The sequence below is a fragment of the Ambystoma mexicanum genome, chromosome 3q, assembly GCF_040938575.1.
Source record: "Ambystoma mexicanum isolate Mex_15411 chromosome 3q, UKY_AmexF1_1, whole genome shotgun sequence".
Taxonomy (NCBI): Eukaryota; Metazoa; Chordata; class Amphibia; order Caudata; family Ambystomatidae; genus Ambystoma; species Ambystoma mexicanum.
In genome coordinates this window covers 900,560,804-900,576,636 of record NC_090926.1, presented here as the reverse complement: position 1 = coordinate 900,576,636, position 15,833 = coordinate 900,560,804, and the positions used below count along the sequence as shown (strand labels likewise).

The 15,833-nt window shown below is 45.0% G+C and overlaps 1 protein-coding gene across 2 annotated transcripts in view; it reads left to right on the top strand.

Moving 5' to 3' along the window:
- The window catches only part of PRKCA (protein kinase C alpha), a 1,912,272-nt gene that overhangs the window by 1,808,416 nt on the left and 88,023 nt on the right, over positions 1-15,833 (top strand). For both annotated transcript variants that reach the window (XM_069655048.1, XM_069655049.1), the window contains one exon: positions 14,212-14,292. In XM_069655048.1, the coding sequence (XP_069511149.1) occupies positions 14,212-14,292 (81 nt within the window). The remainder of the gene's footprint in view (positions 1-14,211; positions 14,293-15,833) is intronic.

The window sequence follows — 15,833 nt, the reverse complement described above, 5'->3', positions numbered from 1 at the left end:
CCCGGTAAGTCCCCATTCCAGGAACTATTCCCCATTCCCATTTGAGCCCCCATAGGGCTCAATGGGAATGGGGATGGAGCTAATAACGGGCCCGCTATTAGTGGGCCCGTCATTAGCTCTGAAGTCCCTCAACGGGTCCCTTCCATAACGCCTGGTAAAACCTGGCGTTATGGAAGGGACCCGCTAAGGGACCTCGTAGTAGGGCGGTAAGAGATTACCGGTGCCGGTAATCCCTTACGGCCTACCGTGTAATGAGGCCACTGTCTCTAATCCAGGCAGGGCGGATGCAGCTTTTCATTCTTACGATATGAATATAATGAGTCCTCAAGTTGCATACGAAAACACCTATTATTTCACCACTTAAAAGCATATCAGTTTGTGGTGTGTGATCTAGAAATTCTAATATGTGACAGTCACCTGGACATCACCCATTGAGGAGAACTGGGGACTTTGGGGTACAGGGTTAGCCTGCCACTAAGTGATGACTCTTTTTTGCAGGATGTTGGGGACTCCTCAGACCTCGCACAGCACTCCTCTGTGCATCCCACAGCAGGGTGGAAGCCACCCGAGTCAGGGAAGGACCCTCTTGTCCCCCCTGGGAAGATGTGGTCCTGAGAGGAAGAGAGATGGTCTAGCAGTGTGTGCAGGTGTCAGCTGTGCAAGTCAGTGGGAGAAACGCAAAATAAAATTCCCCGGCATGAAACTCAAACCGAAGCAGAATGAAAATCCTGCAGCTACTTGAAAAAACACGTTAGTCAAGTGTCCATGACCAGTGCAAGAATGCTGAAACCAGAGAAACAGACTCACTTGGAGAAGCTTGATCACTGAATCAGCAACCCCCCCATAACACTACTGCTTGCTCTCAACATAGCGGACAGGCCTTTGGTAATCTCTGGCTGCGGGGCACGTGGTGAGCCCAATTAGTAAAGCATCCTAGCACATGGTAGAAAGTGAGATTAAATGCCAGGCACATGGGAGGATTTGGAAACGTTTGTGAACATCCAATCGAAAAGACCGGGGATTCTAATAGGGCTGAAAAAAGGATGATTTTTGTACACTAATCCTATTATTGTGTGATATGCAGAAGCCACATAGATAATAATACAGTGCAAAGCAGGCAAATGGGTTGACTACCAGTGTATAAGCATTGGGACCATTGCATGACCGCACCAGGATGGACCTATGGAACTGTGTGACAAGTCAGAAAGTTGACCTTGTCAGGAGGGGATGGCGGGCCTACAAGGACCAGAGTGGACAGTCGAAGTTGGGAGGGCCCCAGTTCCTATCCCCTACCTAAGTGGCTGTATGTGCTTGGGCAGTATTTATTTTTGAATTTCTGGTCAGCACTGGCCTGACCCAAAGCTCTTGGAGCACCTTATAAGGTTCAAAGGATCAAAAGGTGGGAAGTGAAGCAGAAGTTACAAACTGCTTTCAGGATAAGATAGAAAGATTAGGATAGACAGGTTGTAGCAGGGGAGATGAAGAGGTTGGGCTATGTGTGGTGAAACATGTATATTTTGAGGTTCTTTCTGAACTTGGTGATGGAGGGTGTGGGGCGGATGTGAAGCGGTAGGGTGTTCAATGCCCTTGGCACCTAGTGGGTAAATTATTGTTTTTATGTGCATGTTAGTTTGCAGAGTGGAATGTGTATGAGATGCCAACTTGCTTGCCTGGTGTTTGTATGAGTGATGGGTTTGAGTTTGTTGTGCAGAATACTTTGAAGGAAATTCCTTGGGGTATGTCGAGCCAGTGGAGCTGGGGTGATGTGTGAATGTTTGGGTAGGTGGAGGCTGAGTCTGGCTATTGCGTTTTGTATGGCTTCCTGGGGGGCAAGGGTGCTGCTTGGGAGTCCAGCGAGAAAAGCATTAGTGTAGTCCAGCTTGGAGGTAACTATTACTTGGAATGCAGTATGGAATTCATCATCAGAAGGATGGGTCTGATCTTATGTTGGAGGTGCAGTTGTAGATTGCATGTTTTGGTCGCAGCAGCTATGTAGTGTGTGAAGGAAAGGTGGGGGTCGATGGCTAATCCAAGGATTTGACAGGTGTGGAGAGGGTTATGTGTGGATTGTCCGTAGTGAGTTCTTTGATCCAGGGGTTGAATTTGGGTTTGTTTCTGGGAGTGGCAGATGAGGAGGTTTTCCATTTTGGAAGGGTTTTGGAAGGTTGAGCTTGAAGTGGGTGGTCATACTGGTGGTGATGGTGGAGAGAGACCTTTTGAGGATGTGGATCTGTGAGGGGGATGAATTGATGTTGTGTTTGCTAAGGGTTTATCCAAGGGATTCAACATGCAGGTTGAAGAGGAGTGGAGACAGGGAGGAACCTTTCAGGACCCTATATTTGACAGGGGTGGTGTTGGATCTAAAAGGGGCCATGGAGAAAATGTAGACCCTGCCAGTAAGGCAGGAGGTGAACCAGTTGAAGATGGGGCCTGAGTTTTTCATCCTGTGGGATAGGTTTTTGAGTAGAATGATGTGGTTGATGGTGTCAAAGACTGCAGAGAGTTTGAGTAGTACGAGTAGTGTTGTGTGTCTTTTTTATGTGATGTTGTGGAGGTGAAGTGTGGCAATCTCAGTGCTGTGTCCAGGTCGAAGGCCAGATCGGAAAGGGTTGAGTAGGTTATTTTTTATGACGTGTTGGTGCAGTTGGGTAGTGCCAAAGCGTTCAGTGATTCTGTGTGAGGTATGGCAGGACAGTGATTGGGTGGTACTTTCCAGGGAGTATGGGGTCAAGAGATGTGTGATGGAGGGAAGCAAGAGAGAGAGAGTTCTTCAAGGTGGGTGTATGGGGCATGTGGGGTGTGAGTGACTCTTTATATATGATGGCAATGCCACCACCTTGTATGTGTGGGTGATCTCTGTGGTTGATGAGATAGTGTGGAAGAAGCATGTCAGAGATAATAGGTGTGCGGTTGGGTTTGAGCCATGTTTCTTTAAGGAACACTATATCTGGGGAGTGTGTGCTAATGAGTTCATTGTTTTCATGTGTGTGAGTAAGTGCAGAGTGGCAGCTGAGAGGAAGGCAGGTGTGTGCAATTAGATGTTTTAGTGGAGTGCTGTAGTGGAGTTGGATTAGAATGTTGGCTGTGTGCGTTGCATGAGCCATGTTTTATGGCAACCTTGGGCAAACAAGGAACAAAGAATGCAAAAGGGAAAATAAAATTGTGAGAACTCTTAGCTCTGTCAATCCTTTGCTCTGGATGCCCAGGCGAGTGGCTTCCCTAAGGAAACTGCTTATATTCCCAGTATCTCAGAAGCACTTAAGCTGGAAAGAGATATAAACAGGAAGCCAGTCCTCTTTTGACAAAGAAAGCAGCAGCTGCAGGATGACAGGATGCTGGTAAGGAGCTGAACTGAGGATTTCAATGGGAGCTTTAGAGGGAGGGGAATCATGCCTACCTTCTGCCTCTTTTCTGGACGCTCCAGAGCAAGACACCTCTAAGACACTCTGCTTCCTCTACTACCCTTGTGGCTCCCCGCCCTCCCTGTTCTTCCTCTCGCTTCTGTGCTTGCTCTCTTCTTGCTCCACTTGCATGGAATTCTCTTCCCCTGGACATCCGAGAAACAGTCCACCCAGATTTGTTCAAAACCAAACTAAAAGCCTACCTCCTTGCCTCAGAGTTACCCTCTTAACCTTCCTCTCATCTGCCTGCAAGCTCAAAAATGTCCCTCGCCTCTAATCCTCCTCTGTCCCTCACTTCCTCTGCCTCCACTCTACCACTTCACCCATCATGGTCACATCCTGAGCACAGCTGGCCGTACTGCTTACCTGCGTTCACAAATGTACAATGTTGGTTGTCCTTAATTGATGTGTATCCAGTTATGTATTGTCTGCTGTGACTATTCCATTTACTCCCCTCTACAAACTGGTCAGAATAGCCCTCAAACTCACCTCATTGTAAGAGGCTTGCTGCTTCCTGGGAAATCTGATTTCTTATCAATTGTACCTTCTTTTGTGATCGAAAGAGCATTGTTCCTGATGTATATAAATACAATTGAAATAAAGTGAGTTTCTCTATAAAGTTTGTCCAGGACCATGAGTTCAGCCCCTAGATTGATCCTGGATGGTCCTTGTAAGTCCCCTGACCTCTGCAGGCAGCCTAATCCTACTGGAATGAGTGATTCTGGTGGTTGTATGATGAGCTCAGTGTACACAGTACCACTGTGAATAATCTGCTTCATAAAGAAGCTGGCCAGTTTCTTTTTTTTTTCATTGCAGTCCACAACATCCATCACTGGCCTGGGCAGATTTCCCACAATATAACAGCCCACCAGATCCTGCAGATAAACCTCTCCAGTCACCAGTCCTCCTCAGTCACCGGGGAGAGAGAGGACTGCTAAGCGAAGCAGCAGAGAATATTTGTGGCTACAAGTAATGTGGCATGCCAGCAGCTGGCACCAGTATATGCCACGATCAAGCAGCTGTGGAATAACTCCCTAACACTGACTGTTTATAACGTGCCATGGAGTAGCTCTCTGGCATGAAATCAAGAGATACTCCAACACTTACCTTGGACTCCCTGGTATAAACTGAAACATTTTCCAACGCAGGCCACCATTGCATTATCTGTAACACCTCCCCACTGGGGAAATCAGGGTGAGACTAGCCAGGGCAGAAAACCAATGGGAGAAGAAGAGGGAGGATAAAGCTGGGGGGGCAGGAAAGAGGAAGGTGTGGATTATTCAGATGAGGTCAGAGGAGGAAGAGGTGGCAGAACAAGAGACCAGAAGGAAGAAGGATGGTGGTCAGGAGTGTGGGGGCGATTTGCAGAGAAAGTGAGGCATTGGTTGGTAAGAGCAAATGGTACCGAATTGTGAATGTGTGTGTGAGTGAGAGTGAGAGTGTTAGTGAAAATGAGGATAAGTGGAAGGTGACTGAGAGAGTGAACGAACGGCGGCTGAGTAGAAGGTGGGGTGGAGGAAGAGTGGAGTGGAGACAGTAGTAGTGGTGTGGAGGGAGAGAGTAGGAGGGGAAAGTGGAAGTGGAAGTGGAGAGGGGAGAGTATTAGTAGGGGTTCAAAGGTTAGAGTGCAGAGGGGGCGAGCAGTAGGGGAGAGTAGTAGTGGAGTGAAGAGGGGAGAGTAGTAGTGGTGTGGGAAGGGGAGAGTAGTAGTGGAGTGAAGAGGGGAGAGTAGTAGTGGTGTGGGAAGGAGAGAGTAGTAGTGGAGTGAAGAGGGGAGCGTAGTAGTGGTGTGGGAAGGGGAGAGTAGTAGTGGTGTGGGAAGGGGAGTGTAGTAGTGGTGTGGGAAGGGGAGCATAGTAGTGGTGTAGGAAGGGGAGCATAGTAGTGGTGTGGGAAGGGGAGAGTAGTAATGGTGTGCGAAGGGGAGAGTAGTAGTGGTGTGGGAAGGGGAGCATAGTAGTGGTGTGGGAAGGGGAGAGTAGTAGTGGTGTGGGAAGGGGGAGTAGTAGTGGTGTGGGAAGGGGAGCGTAGTAGTGGAGTAGAGGGGGAGAGTAGCAGGTAAGAGCCTAGGAAGGAGTAACGTTGCAGGGACAGAGGAGGAAAATGCAGGAGGGGAGACAGAGAGAAAAGGTGCATGGAGTTGGATGGAGGAGAGTTGAATAGTTTAGAGACACAGGGAGAGAAACACCAGGACACGAAAGGTAGGAGATATAGTTGGGCCTGAGCGTGTGGCAGCCCCGACAATCCCTTAGAACTAATTCAACAATAGCGTAGCCACACCTGGGAAGTCCCAGAGGGAGGTTAGGTAAATCAGGCGGTTGGCTTTATGCCCTCACATATAGCAAGGCAGAGACTAGGCAGTAGGGGTAAACAAGCAGTAGACACTAAACTGGTGAGTAGGGGCCCCTGGGTTAGCGAGGGTCTTGCTTTTTCTCGAGTGGGCCGACAGAGACCCTTTCAAGAAACCTACTAAAAACCTTTGAGTTTTCTTTGGGACTGGGTGTATTATGTGTCCATCTGTGACAATTCCGGTTAATTTAATTCAGTACATTTTTTCCTGATCAATGGAATCAATGGGGGACAGGAGGTACTGAAGCGAATGGGTAACAAAACGGCCATACCCCCTATCCTGTTAGGAGACAGCCCTTCTAAGCATGACCACCACTTGCTTGTTTAGGGAGTAAGAACTCTCCATAAAGAGCTCATGTGGACAGTGTGGGGTGAGTGTGGGGTGATTGGGATGGAGAGCAAAGTCAATTATAATTATAATCTGCGGACTTTCTGCCCATTTTCTGTGGCTCAATTTGCGCCACAAATGCCCTATAGAGTCCTATGGACTCTAAAAATAAATTGGGATTTACAGCCTTGACACATCAGCGCTGGATCCAGAGTTGCAGTAACACTATTTGCGTTGGGCAGTATCCTGGCAGATTAACTGCTGGGATACCACCCAACTTGTGATGAGGCCAGTCTCCTTAGCATCACAGGTTTCTGCTGCGTGGTGAAGTCTGTTTACCTTGGAAGGGATTAGGAGGTTCAAATCCGTGGATCTAAGGTTTCTGAAGAGGCAATAGGCAAAGAGGAGTGTTGAAATTTAAAAAGATCCTTTGGTGGAGATAACCTGATGGGTTAGGCAAAGGATTTTGAATTGGATCGGGTATTTAAAAGGAAGCCAGTGTAAGGCCATTCACCTAGTGGTTAACAACATGCATGCCCTAGCACCCAATATAAAACTAGTAGTCATTTTGAACAAGTTGCCATAGTGAATTTGAAATGTGTTCAGTTTAGCGTCAATACTATTGCAATAGTCTAGTGTTGGCATAAGGATCTATCAAAAAACCTCTTCATGAGGCTAGTGGGAAAACTGACCTACTAACCAGAGCACTTATTAAGACAATTACACTTAGAACACGCCTATAAAAAATCACAAGCCTCTTGACATTGAGAGTGTTTGATGGTTTGCCAGAGAGGAGCAAATGGAGAATGAAGAGGAGAGAGGCTAGAGTGTCCAAACCTGTGTTGGCCAAGCCAAATAGTCAAGTAGCTAGAAAGAGCCAAAACAGGAGGCGGCTAAACCAAGTGCGTGCCTCACTGTCAGTCAGGCCAAGTTGAGGGGAAGACTACAACCAATAGTCTGCTGGGAGCCCAGCCAAAAAGCTGGTAAGAGTCGGTAAAGAAGCCATTGAATAAATAGCCTGCAGCGTGCTCTAACCCAGACACTGGTTGTAGCTGCAAAGCCACCAGATGCAACTAAAGAAATATGCATGACTGTAGGAACCTAGGTAGGGATCGGGAGAAAATCCTACCCAGAAATACTTTTCCTTCCAAGGAATCCTTGGGAGAAATGGTATGCCACGCAGTACTTGCCCAGTAGGCATTCTCAGACAGCATCATCTGAGGAGACTGATCAGTGTTAGAATCCTCTAAATGCCCAGACAAAGATGTGTGCCAATATACGTCCCTGGCACTGCGAGTGATCTGGAGAGTGCTTTCTTGGGTATGGATGCACCAGGGACATGGGGTTAAGCTTATGGACTGGACCTTGTGGATTTAGGACACTAGATCCCACTGAAATAGGCCCTCACTGAATTTGGTTGAAGTTGGTTGAACCTCCCATCTTAAATAAAATATTATCTTTGCTTAGCTTTGGTGCAAGTTTGTCTCACTCTTCCTGACCTCAGAATATGGGAAGGGTACAACAGAAGGCTTGCGGCCACTGCCCAGGAGTCATTGGCACTCCTGGATGAGAGTAAAATACGAATCGTCCACATGCGACTGCTACATATACACCAGTCCCATAGCATAGACCACTTTAATTTGAGAATGTACGTTTGGTGACACAGATGTCCAACCCTGCCCAGTTGATCTTTTCTGTTCATGGTATAACCCTCTTAACTTTGCACTACAACCCTTTTTACTGTCTTAATCTCTGAATAAAATGGGTTATACGGCAACAATTTGCATATGACTGTTCTATTCCTACCAACCCCGGGACACATATCGACGCCAAGATGCGCGCTGACGAATGATGCACTTTCCAAAACCTCTCACCAAATATCCAAATACCTAAAATATATAATTATTATTACTGTGTAGTTATACCACACTATTATCATAGTGTTATATAAAACAAATAAAACCAAAATTATACTAAAACAGATTACATTTGGTCATTGTAGTTGGTGTCCTTTCATAAAACATCTAACCAATACCTTATCAATTGTATTCAATGATTCCAAACACACACTCTCCATATTTCAATGCACTGCATGGGTTCATCGATTACTGTTTGCCCTATTCCTATGTGAGAAGTTGGCCAGCATTTCCATACCCTACCATATGGAAAATCGTCCCAGTCTGGGCCCAAAAGGGTATCAAAAGGGCAGAGTAATTAACTGATGTTAGTATAAGATCTAAGGGGGCATTGGCCACCATGATGACTATCAAAAGTGTCATGGTGCTATCCTCGTGTACTGCCCTATAACGGTCTCTCCTCCACCTGGCCACCAGCCTATTTGCAAGTGAAGAATATGTTCTTAGGCTAGTCACTTGTAGTTACGCAGAGCTGCCTCAGGTTTTAAAGCCTGGCTGCCGTTTTCATGTAGCCTGTCGCAAGTCCAGAACTGAGTATGATCAAATCTAGGAGAGGCAAGCAAGTGCTTTGTCTCATACAGGTATGCCCTGCCATTGATGGATCAGAACTTTGCTTTTATTTTCACAGCATAGAAATAGTTCATAGTTTTATTGATATACATTTAACAAAATAAATGTTTTATATATCATTGCTTTTGCATGTACATTTTAAAAACAGACAATTAATCTAGCATTATTACAATTAAAAACAGGGTAGTACTAAATACATATGATATCACTTAGAATTGTCTCACATAATCAAACAATACACTGTAGGATTAAAACAATTTTCTTATAAAATAGCACCATAAAATACATTAGATTTATATCGTTTCCACTCATAAATAGTGACCATAATGTCTCAATTTCATCAGATTTAAAGGTGTTATTATATGATTTCATATGTCGATACCGAAGGGCTTGTAAACTTTCACACGCAATCAACAAGTGATGTAACGTCTCTGTGACATTATTACCACATAAGCGGCAATATCGCTTGTCACGGGAAATACCCAGTTGAGAGCCTTTTACTTCCAGCGCCTCAGATATATTGAATTTCAATAGGAGGTATTGCCATACTGTTTGTGGATTGGGGTAGGCATGGATGTAGTTTGGAATCTGACCTCAGGATATGCGCTCATTACAATAAATCCCGCTATAAGTTTTGGTCGATAGGTCAGACAACTGTTGTTCATAGCTTACATCTTTCAATATATTTTTCTGGGTGGATTTCACAGAATACAAGCTCATTTGATTAAATGAGGGAATTGAACTGGTCCACTTATTGTGAAGTTGTTTCAACTTACCCATTATTCCAAAAGCATTGATGTTCACGAGTTTCATGTATGCTGTCACATATCGACAAGTGATAGTTTCAGTCTTGATGCGTAACAACTTTTCGTAGTTTAGTACACAATGGTTAATGAATACATGCGATAGACCTGTCAGATTGAATTCTAGGTACATATATTCAACACTTACACATTGTGGAAGACGAAACAGTAATATTGCTCTAATCTTAGCAATGTAGATGGTCAATATCGCAGATACCGAGTAGCCGCTATTTCTTCCGATGAAGATACTCAGAGCGTTAGTAGCAACCAAACAGCGGACTTGTAGTGCGGACCAATGAGCGTGCCATGATAGGCGATCATCAACGATGATGCCTAAATATTGATAAGTTTTAACTTGTTCTAATGGCTTACCGTTCATTGACCACACATATTTCTTGGGGTACCGTTTCTTAGTGAAGACCATTACCTTACTCTTGTCGATATTAATCAGCAAACCATTGAGAGTGCAGTAACTGCTAAGTGCCTCTAACATTAGCTGGAGACCCGCAGGTGTATAATCAAGCAAAATAAGGTCATCAGCGTATGCCAGCCATCCGATAATCACCTCTGAGATCTTTACGGGATTTGCCACGGCGATATTGAATATATTATCCATATCTGCCAAATACAGATTGAATAGTATTGCTGCAACCATACATCCTTGTTTGACACCACTGGATGTCGGCATAGGCACTGACAGTCTACCTGCAGCATTCAAACGGATGCGTACAGTGGTGTCTGAGTGCAATAGCATCAACATCCTTAATAGGCCCAACGGTATGCCCCAGTCAGACAGTTTTTTCCATAATCTACCTCTCTGCACGGTATCAAATGCTGCAGAGAAGTCGATATATGCGCAGTACACATTAAGGTTACTCCTAGTCCATGAGTGTTCAATTGCAGTAGATAAGAGCAAGAGCCCATGCATTGTACTCGAATTTGCACGGAAACCGATTTGATTCGGGGGTAATATTTTTTTCTCGTTAATCCACAGATTTAATTCTAGTAGAAGGACTTTTGCAAATATTTTCGATGAAGTATCTAACATTGCAAGCATCCTAAAATTACCTGGACAGTCCCATTCTCCTTTTTATGGATAGTTAATATGTGACTAGATTGCCACGACGGAGGTATTACACCTAATGTACCTATATGGGTAAATAATTTGTAAAGAGCAGCGGCCCATAGGTCAGGTTGTTGTTTTATTAGTATGTTACAAATCCCATCGGGGCCAGCAGCTCTTGAGTTCTTCAACTTAGATATAATCACTATTATATCCAGTACATCGGCACGACACACCCACGGTGCAGTATGAATGGATATTACGGTCTCTAAGGAGATAACCCGACCTAAAGTGTTGCTAATATGACATTGCCATTGCGCTTCGGTAATACAGTTAATGGTGAGTGGGCGGATAGAAATGCGTGGTCTTTCTCTCCATGCATCCAGTGGGAGTGTTGAACCATATTGTAATTGTATTTATATAGCGCGTAATTTATATAGCGCGTTTTACCATTATTATAGTCTCAGCAAGGTTGTGTTGGCAAAGCCCTCAGGGACCGCAGTCACAGCATGGCAGATTCTCCGAGGTTTACAATGCGTGTGTGCATTTTGGCCAAGATAGAAATTAGGTGTGCTCTGTAAGCAACCCCAGAGGTCAGGCATGTGGACGGGTGCTGAGGGAGGTTAGAGTGTGTGAGTGCAAGAGACTCGTTATGTGTCCAGCTGGACCAAATTTTTGTCGTATGTCGTCGCTACATTTTAATAGCAGAGGTGTTGAGGCATAGTCTGGTGTAAATCGGCAAATTGTTATTTGCCCAGCTTGACCGAATTGGTCATTGGTCGTTGCAGCATTCTGGTGCATGCGTGTGGAAGGCCATGCCTGTGGCCCATGTCCACCGAAGTGGTGCATTTCTATGTACTTTGAGGCTCAGATGGAGTTTGTGGTTGGAGTTTGTGGTTGGCGCTGTGGTGTGTAGCAGTGAGCCTTTTGGCCCACTAGCCAGATCTCAGTAATCAGTCTTCCAGGGTCATGGACATGATTGATCGCTTGTCTTATCTTCTAAATGCGATAACGAGGCTCCCTGCTCATCTTTATTTATTCTGATCTGTTGTGCTCACAAATGAAGGCGACTTAGACAGGCAACATCTTACAAGCAGTGGTCCGGATAAGATTTGAAAGTGGGAGTATTTTACTCCTTATTTTTTAAAATTGGTAGTAAAATGTAAGTCCAGTTCCCAGTGGGAGCATTTTATAAGCGAAAAACGAAAATGTTTTTGTAATAATTTCTTTTTGCACCTAATTATTCATGCACATTAAAAGTAACAGGTTTACTTCTTCCGATAAGGCAGTAATAATAGTAGTTTATTCCTGTGGTGCTATGTGCACTACTAGTCCAAATATCGCTATGGAGCTTCATTGGTAAACTCTGGGGCACAAGGTTCTCCCTGTCAGTTTTCCATTGATGGAAGTATTTGCCTATTTTGAGGGAGTAAAAGTGACTGATACACACTTTGGTGGGTGGTCATAATTTCGAAAAAAAAATGTCGACAAAAAAATGTCGAAAAAAAAAATGTCGACTTTCGTTTTTTTTAATTATATATTTATTTTAGGGGTTCGGGAGTTAAAAAAAAGGGAAAAATTTAAAAACAAATAAAAAAAGGGGGGTTGGGGGGGGGAACCCCCCCATTTAAAAAAAAAATGCATTGAAAAAAAAAGTCGAAATTTTTTTTTTCGGCATTTTTTTTTCGATATTTTGACTTTCGATATTTTTGTTGTCGAAATTATCACTATAAACCACACACTTTATCTGCAGGGCTGCTTCAAGGTGTTCTGAGAGTGGTGCGTCTGGAGGATACGTTATTCTAATGCTGGGTTCCAGTAATGGAAGGAACTCCTGATGCTTGGAGTGCGTGTGGTAGTTTATAGGCTGGACTGTTGATGTGCACTGTGTATTTAGAGGGATGCTGGTGTCCCTAGGCAGGGGGTGCCGCAATTGAGTGTTGCCATGTTCCTCATTGGGGCATTGCATTCGCAACATTAGCAGCATCCTTGCATGTCCGTAGTCGGTGAATGACAAGAGTTGTGTGGATGGTGATCTGTGGTTGTCAGTTTGCAAGACGGGCAGTCATGATGATGGCGACACCGACTGGGTGTCAGGTCATATCCCTGTATGGAGTTTTGCCCTGTTGTTGCATGGAGGATGGAAATGACATGTTTGATCCGTGTTATGCTGCACCTTGCAGAGCAACTGTTTGGATAGGAGCGTGGCTGCGGCTGGAGGAGTGATGATGGCATGATGGAGATGGGGTAGGGACTCCATTTCACTACATGATTCAGGACGCCACTGGAAAATGCCACATTTTCGCGTCCTTTCTGAAGGAGAGGTAGTGGTCATTGCAGCGGATAGGTAATATAAGGGAGCTCCAGATGGAGGGGGCTTGGATAGAGAAAGCGGATCCTGACATTCTGGTGGAGGGATTACGAGAAGGAGTGCCGAGGCTGATCGGAGAGATCAGAGAGATATGGTCAGATGGGAGGAAATGATCTTGTCCTGGAGGAACTCTTGTCCAGTGTTATGGAGGGTGTGGTGTGTGATGCACATAATTTTAAAGGCAGCCTGTCGGCTGATAGGCAGCAAATGTAGTACTCTGAGGGTGGGGGGTGATATGTTCTCTGAGTGGGAGGGCAAGGAGGAGTCTGGCCAGTTTCCTGAGATGGTATCCAAGATCTGCTTTGGTCTGAGGGTTTAGGATCCATCTGGGTGATGGGATTAGGATCCATCTGGGTGATGTGTACGTTGGTAGTGTGGTGTGTCCTCCTGAATGAAGGAAGTAGGTGTAATCAAAGTCTTTGCGTGCCGATACATCAACCTCTCATTCACTCTTTATAGGAGCGTGTGGTGATCCATTTTGGCTCCACCCTGCACTATGAAACCTATAGGTCCTATCCTACCAATAATTACTCAAGCAGGATTACCAAATCTTGCATTGTGCATGAATTCTCTGCACCCAAATTACAAAGCATGTGTTACCCACCCACTCAGACTTATAAACTTCACGCAACAATTGGAGAACTTTGCCTAAAAGACCCACATTCTCTTAACTATGTTAGTCATCTGCATATCAAACATCGAGTAAATGCACATATGCCTGGTATAACGAATGCAGAATGCATCTGAATGTGGGTATCACAGACTAAATGTATTATCTTTGCATTCATTGGCGGGCCCCTTGAGCCTCTTTTTGGCTTATTACATTCCTGTGCTGCACAAAATGGGTGGACTCTGACAAATAGGATGTTGCCATAAAATCTCCTGAAATCCACACCTCAGTGTGTTCAAAATGAAGGCTAGCATGAAGGAAACTTGTTGAGGCTGGGTAATAGGGGAATGCTAATTCAGAACTCATTCCCTGCTGTGGAGCTACTGGCTCTGCAGCTTTCTGGTCCGGTAGGTGGATGGGTGCCAATGAGCAGCTCCCCCAGGTGAAGTGTTCCTCTGCCGACCCTTCCTCACACCTCAAGGCCCATGCACCAGCATGAAAACCAGCAGAGGGGCTCTGGTGCTGTTGGGAGACCGTTACATGTTGAAGCAGCACGCATTGTGTTAGTGGTTAATGGCGGTCCAGACACATTGTTTCTGGGTTTTCTTTACGAATGGTAGTGCCATTTGATGGTGTTGTAGGTGGTTGCCTGGGTGACAGAATTCTCTCCGATGTTTGGTTGGTTGAGTAATGTCCATCTTGACAGTAAAGCATGTCGGTGTATTGGATGATTTGTCATTTATTAACAATATCCTATCCTATGATGTTAATATGTGTTTCTTTCTTCCTTTTCCCCATAGATCATTGCATATCAGCCCTACGGAAAATCGGTGGATTGGTGGGCCTACGGCGTTTTGTTATATGAAATGCTTGCTGGGCAGGTAATTGTGTACATATGTGTGTAGAATGAATTTAGCCAGCGAAGAGAATGCCTGCTCCTGCACACTGGTGGAAACCACCGCGAGTCGTGATTTGATATATAGAGTCAGTGTGGGCTCACTCACTAAACAAATCGTGCATATTTTCACAGAAAATGTGCTCTCAGGTCCATGACAGCCATATGGTAGAGCTAGAATGAAATTTGATGTCATGTCAGGAGTGCAGTTTTTGAGCTATACGTTTGTGTTGCTTTTGAGGAGGCATTTAATGACGGTAGCAGGCTTCGGTGCTGGTAAGTGTGGAGACAGGAAGAGGAAATTGCCCAAAAATCTTGGGAGAAGTATCCGGAGAAGCTTCAAGTGTGTTGAGCAGCAACTTTGCCCCTTCTTGTTTGAGCCCTTTGTGTCTGCATGGTACTGCAGACCCCCTACTGGAAAGAGACCTTCCATATGCAGGAAGCTCAACGCAGTCTTGATTCTGGCAATGTGAATGTTGTACGGGAAAGTGTGTACCATGAAATGTGTCCTTCGTTTAAGTTCTCAAGTTTGTAAGTTTGTAATAGCATTTTCGGCAGTAGCTAAATCGTGAACTCCTACATCTTGCAAAATAATCTCACCAGTAAATGTGTTTTAGCCAAAATCTCCTCACATTCACTCCAGTGGCGTGACACTAAATGTGGGGGCCCCCCGCGAGACATGCTGAGGGGGCCCCACCAACTCAGCAACAAATCATGGGTCGCGCCACACTCTGTGCCGGCCTAGATTATCACGCTTGTGCAATACGCACAAATGTGCTGTTGAAGGGGTATGCCACACACTGCACTAGGAGAAAGATATAAATATGTGTTTTAATGCAATATACAGGCAACTTTCTGAGAAAAATTGGCTAAAAAGCCAGAGTGTTTGCAATGGTTTTGTAGGGTAACACCAATCCAATACATGCACGTACCAACAGTGCACAGGAACATTAATGCTTTGCTATTAAAAATGCCATGGCACAATGAAAACATGTCCAACTGGCTGCACAATGTAGACCAGTGTAATAACATTACAGTAAAGCATGCCAGGCCACATTTAGACATACCTAGACTGGTTGCACCAAAATGCCAGTCGAAGCAATAACACTCATCAAGAAGAGAACACACATTCAAGCCTGTTTCTCTGTGGCCTCTAACAACATGGCCAAACCCTTTAAAATCTATAAGTAACTGGTCAATCCTGTTGCGGTCTTTACCTCTCCTGTTCCCTCCCAGGCCCTCTATATGACTTTGTTCTCTCACTTCTCTGCTAAAACTCAGGACAGCCAGTCCCCCATCTCCTCTTCCTCTCCCTTTTCCGCTCTTGGCCCCCCATTGGCCATCTCTACTTCTCTTTCTCCTTTTTCCTCTTTCTCTCTGACAATACCTGGGTTTCTAGACAAGTCCGATCTTTGAATGTGTTGTCCAAACAGGTGCTCCCCTGCTCCTCTAGAACCATCAAGGACCATATTGACACCCTCGCTCCAGCCTTGGCTGATTTCTGTAATCACTCTTTCACCACTGGAA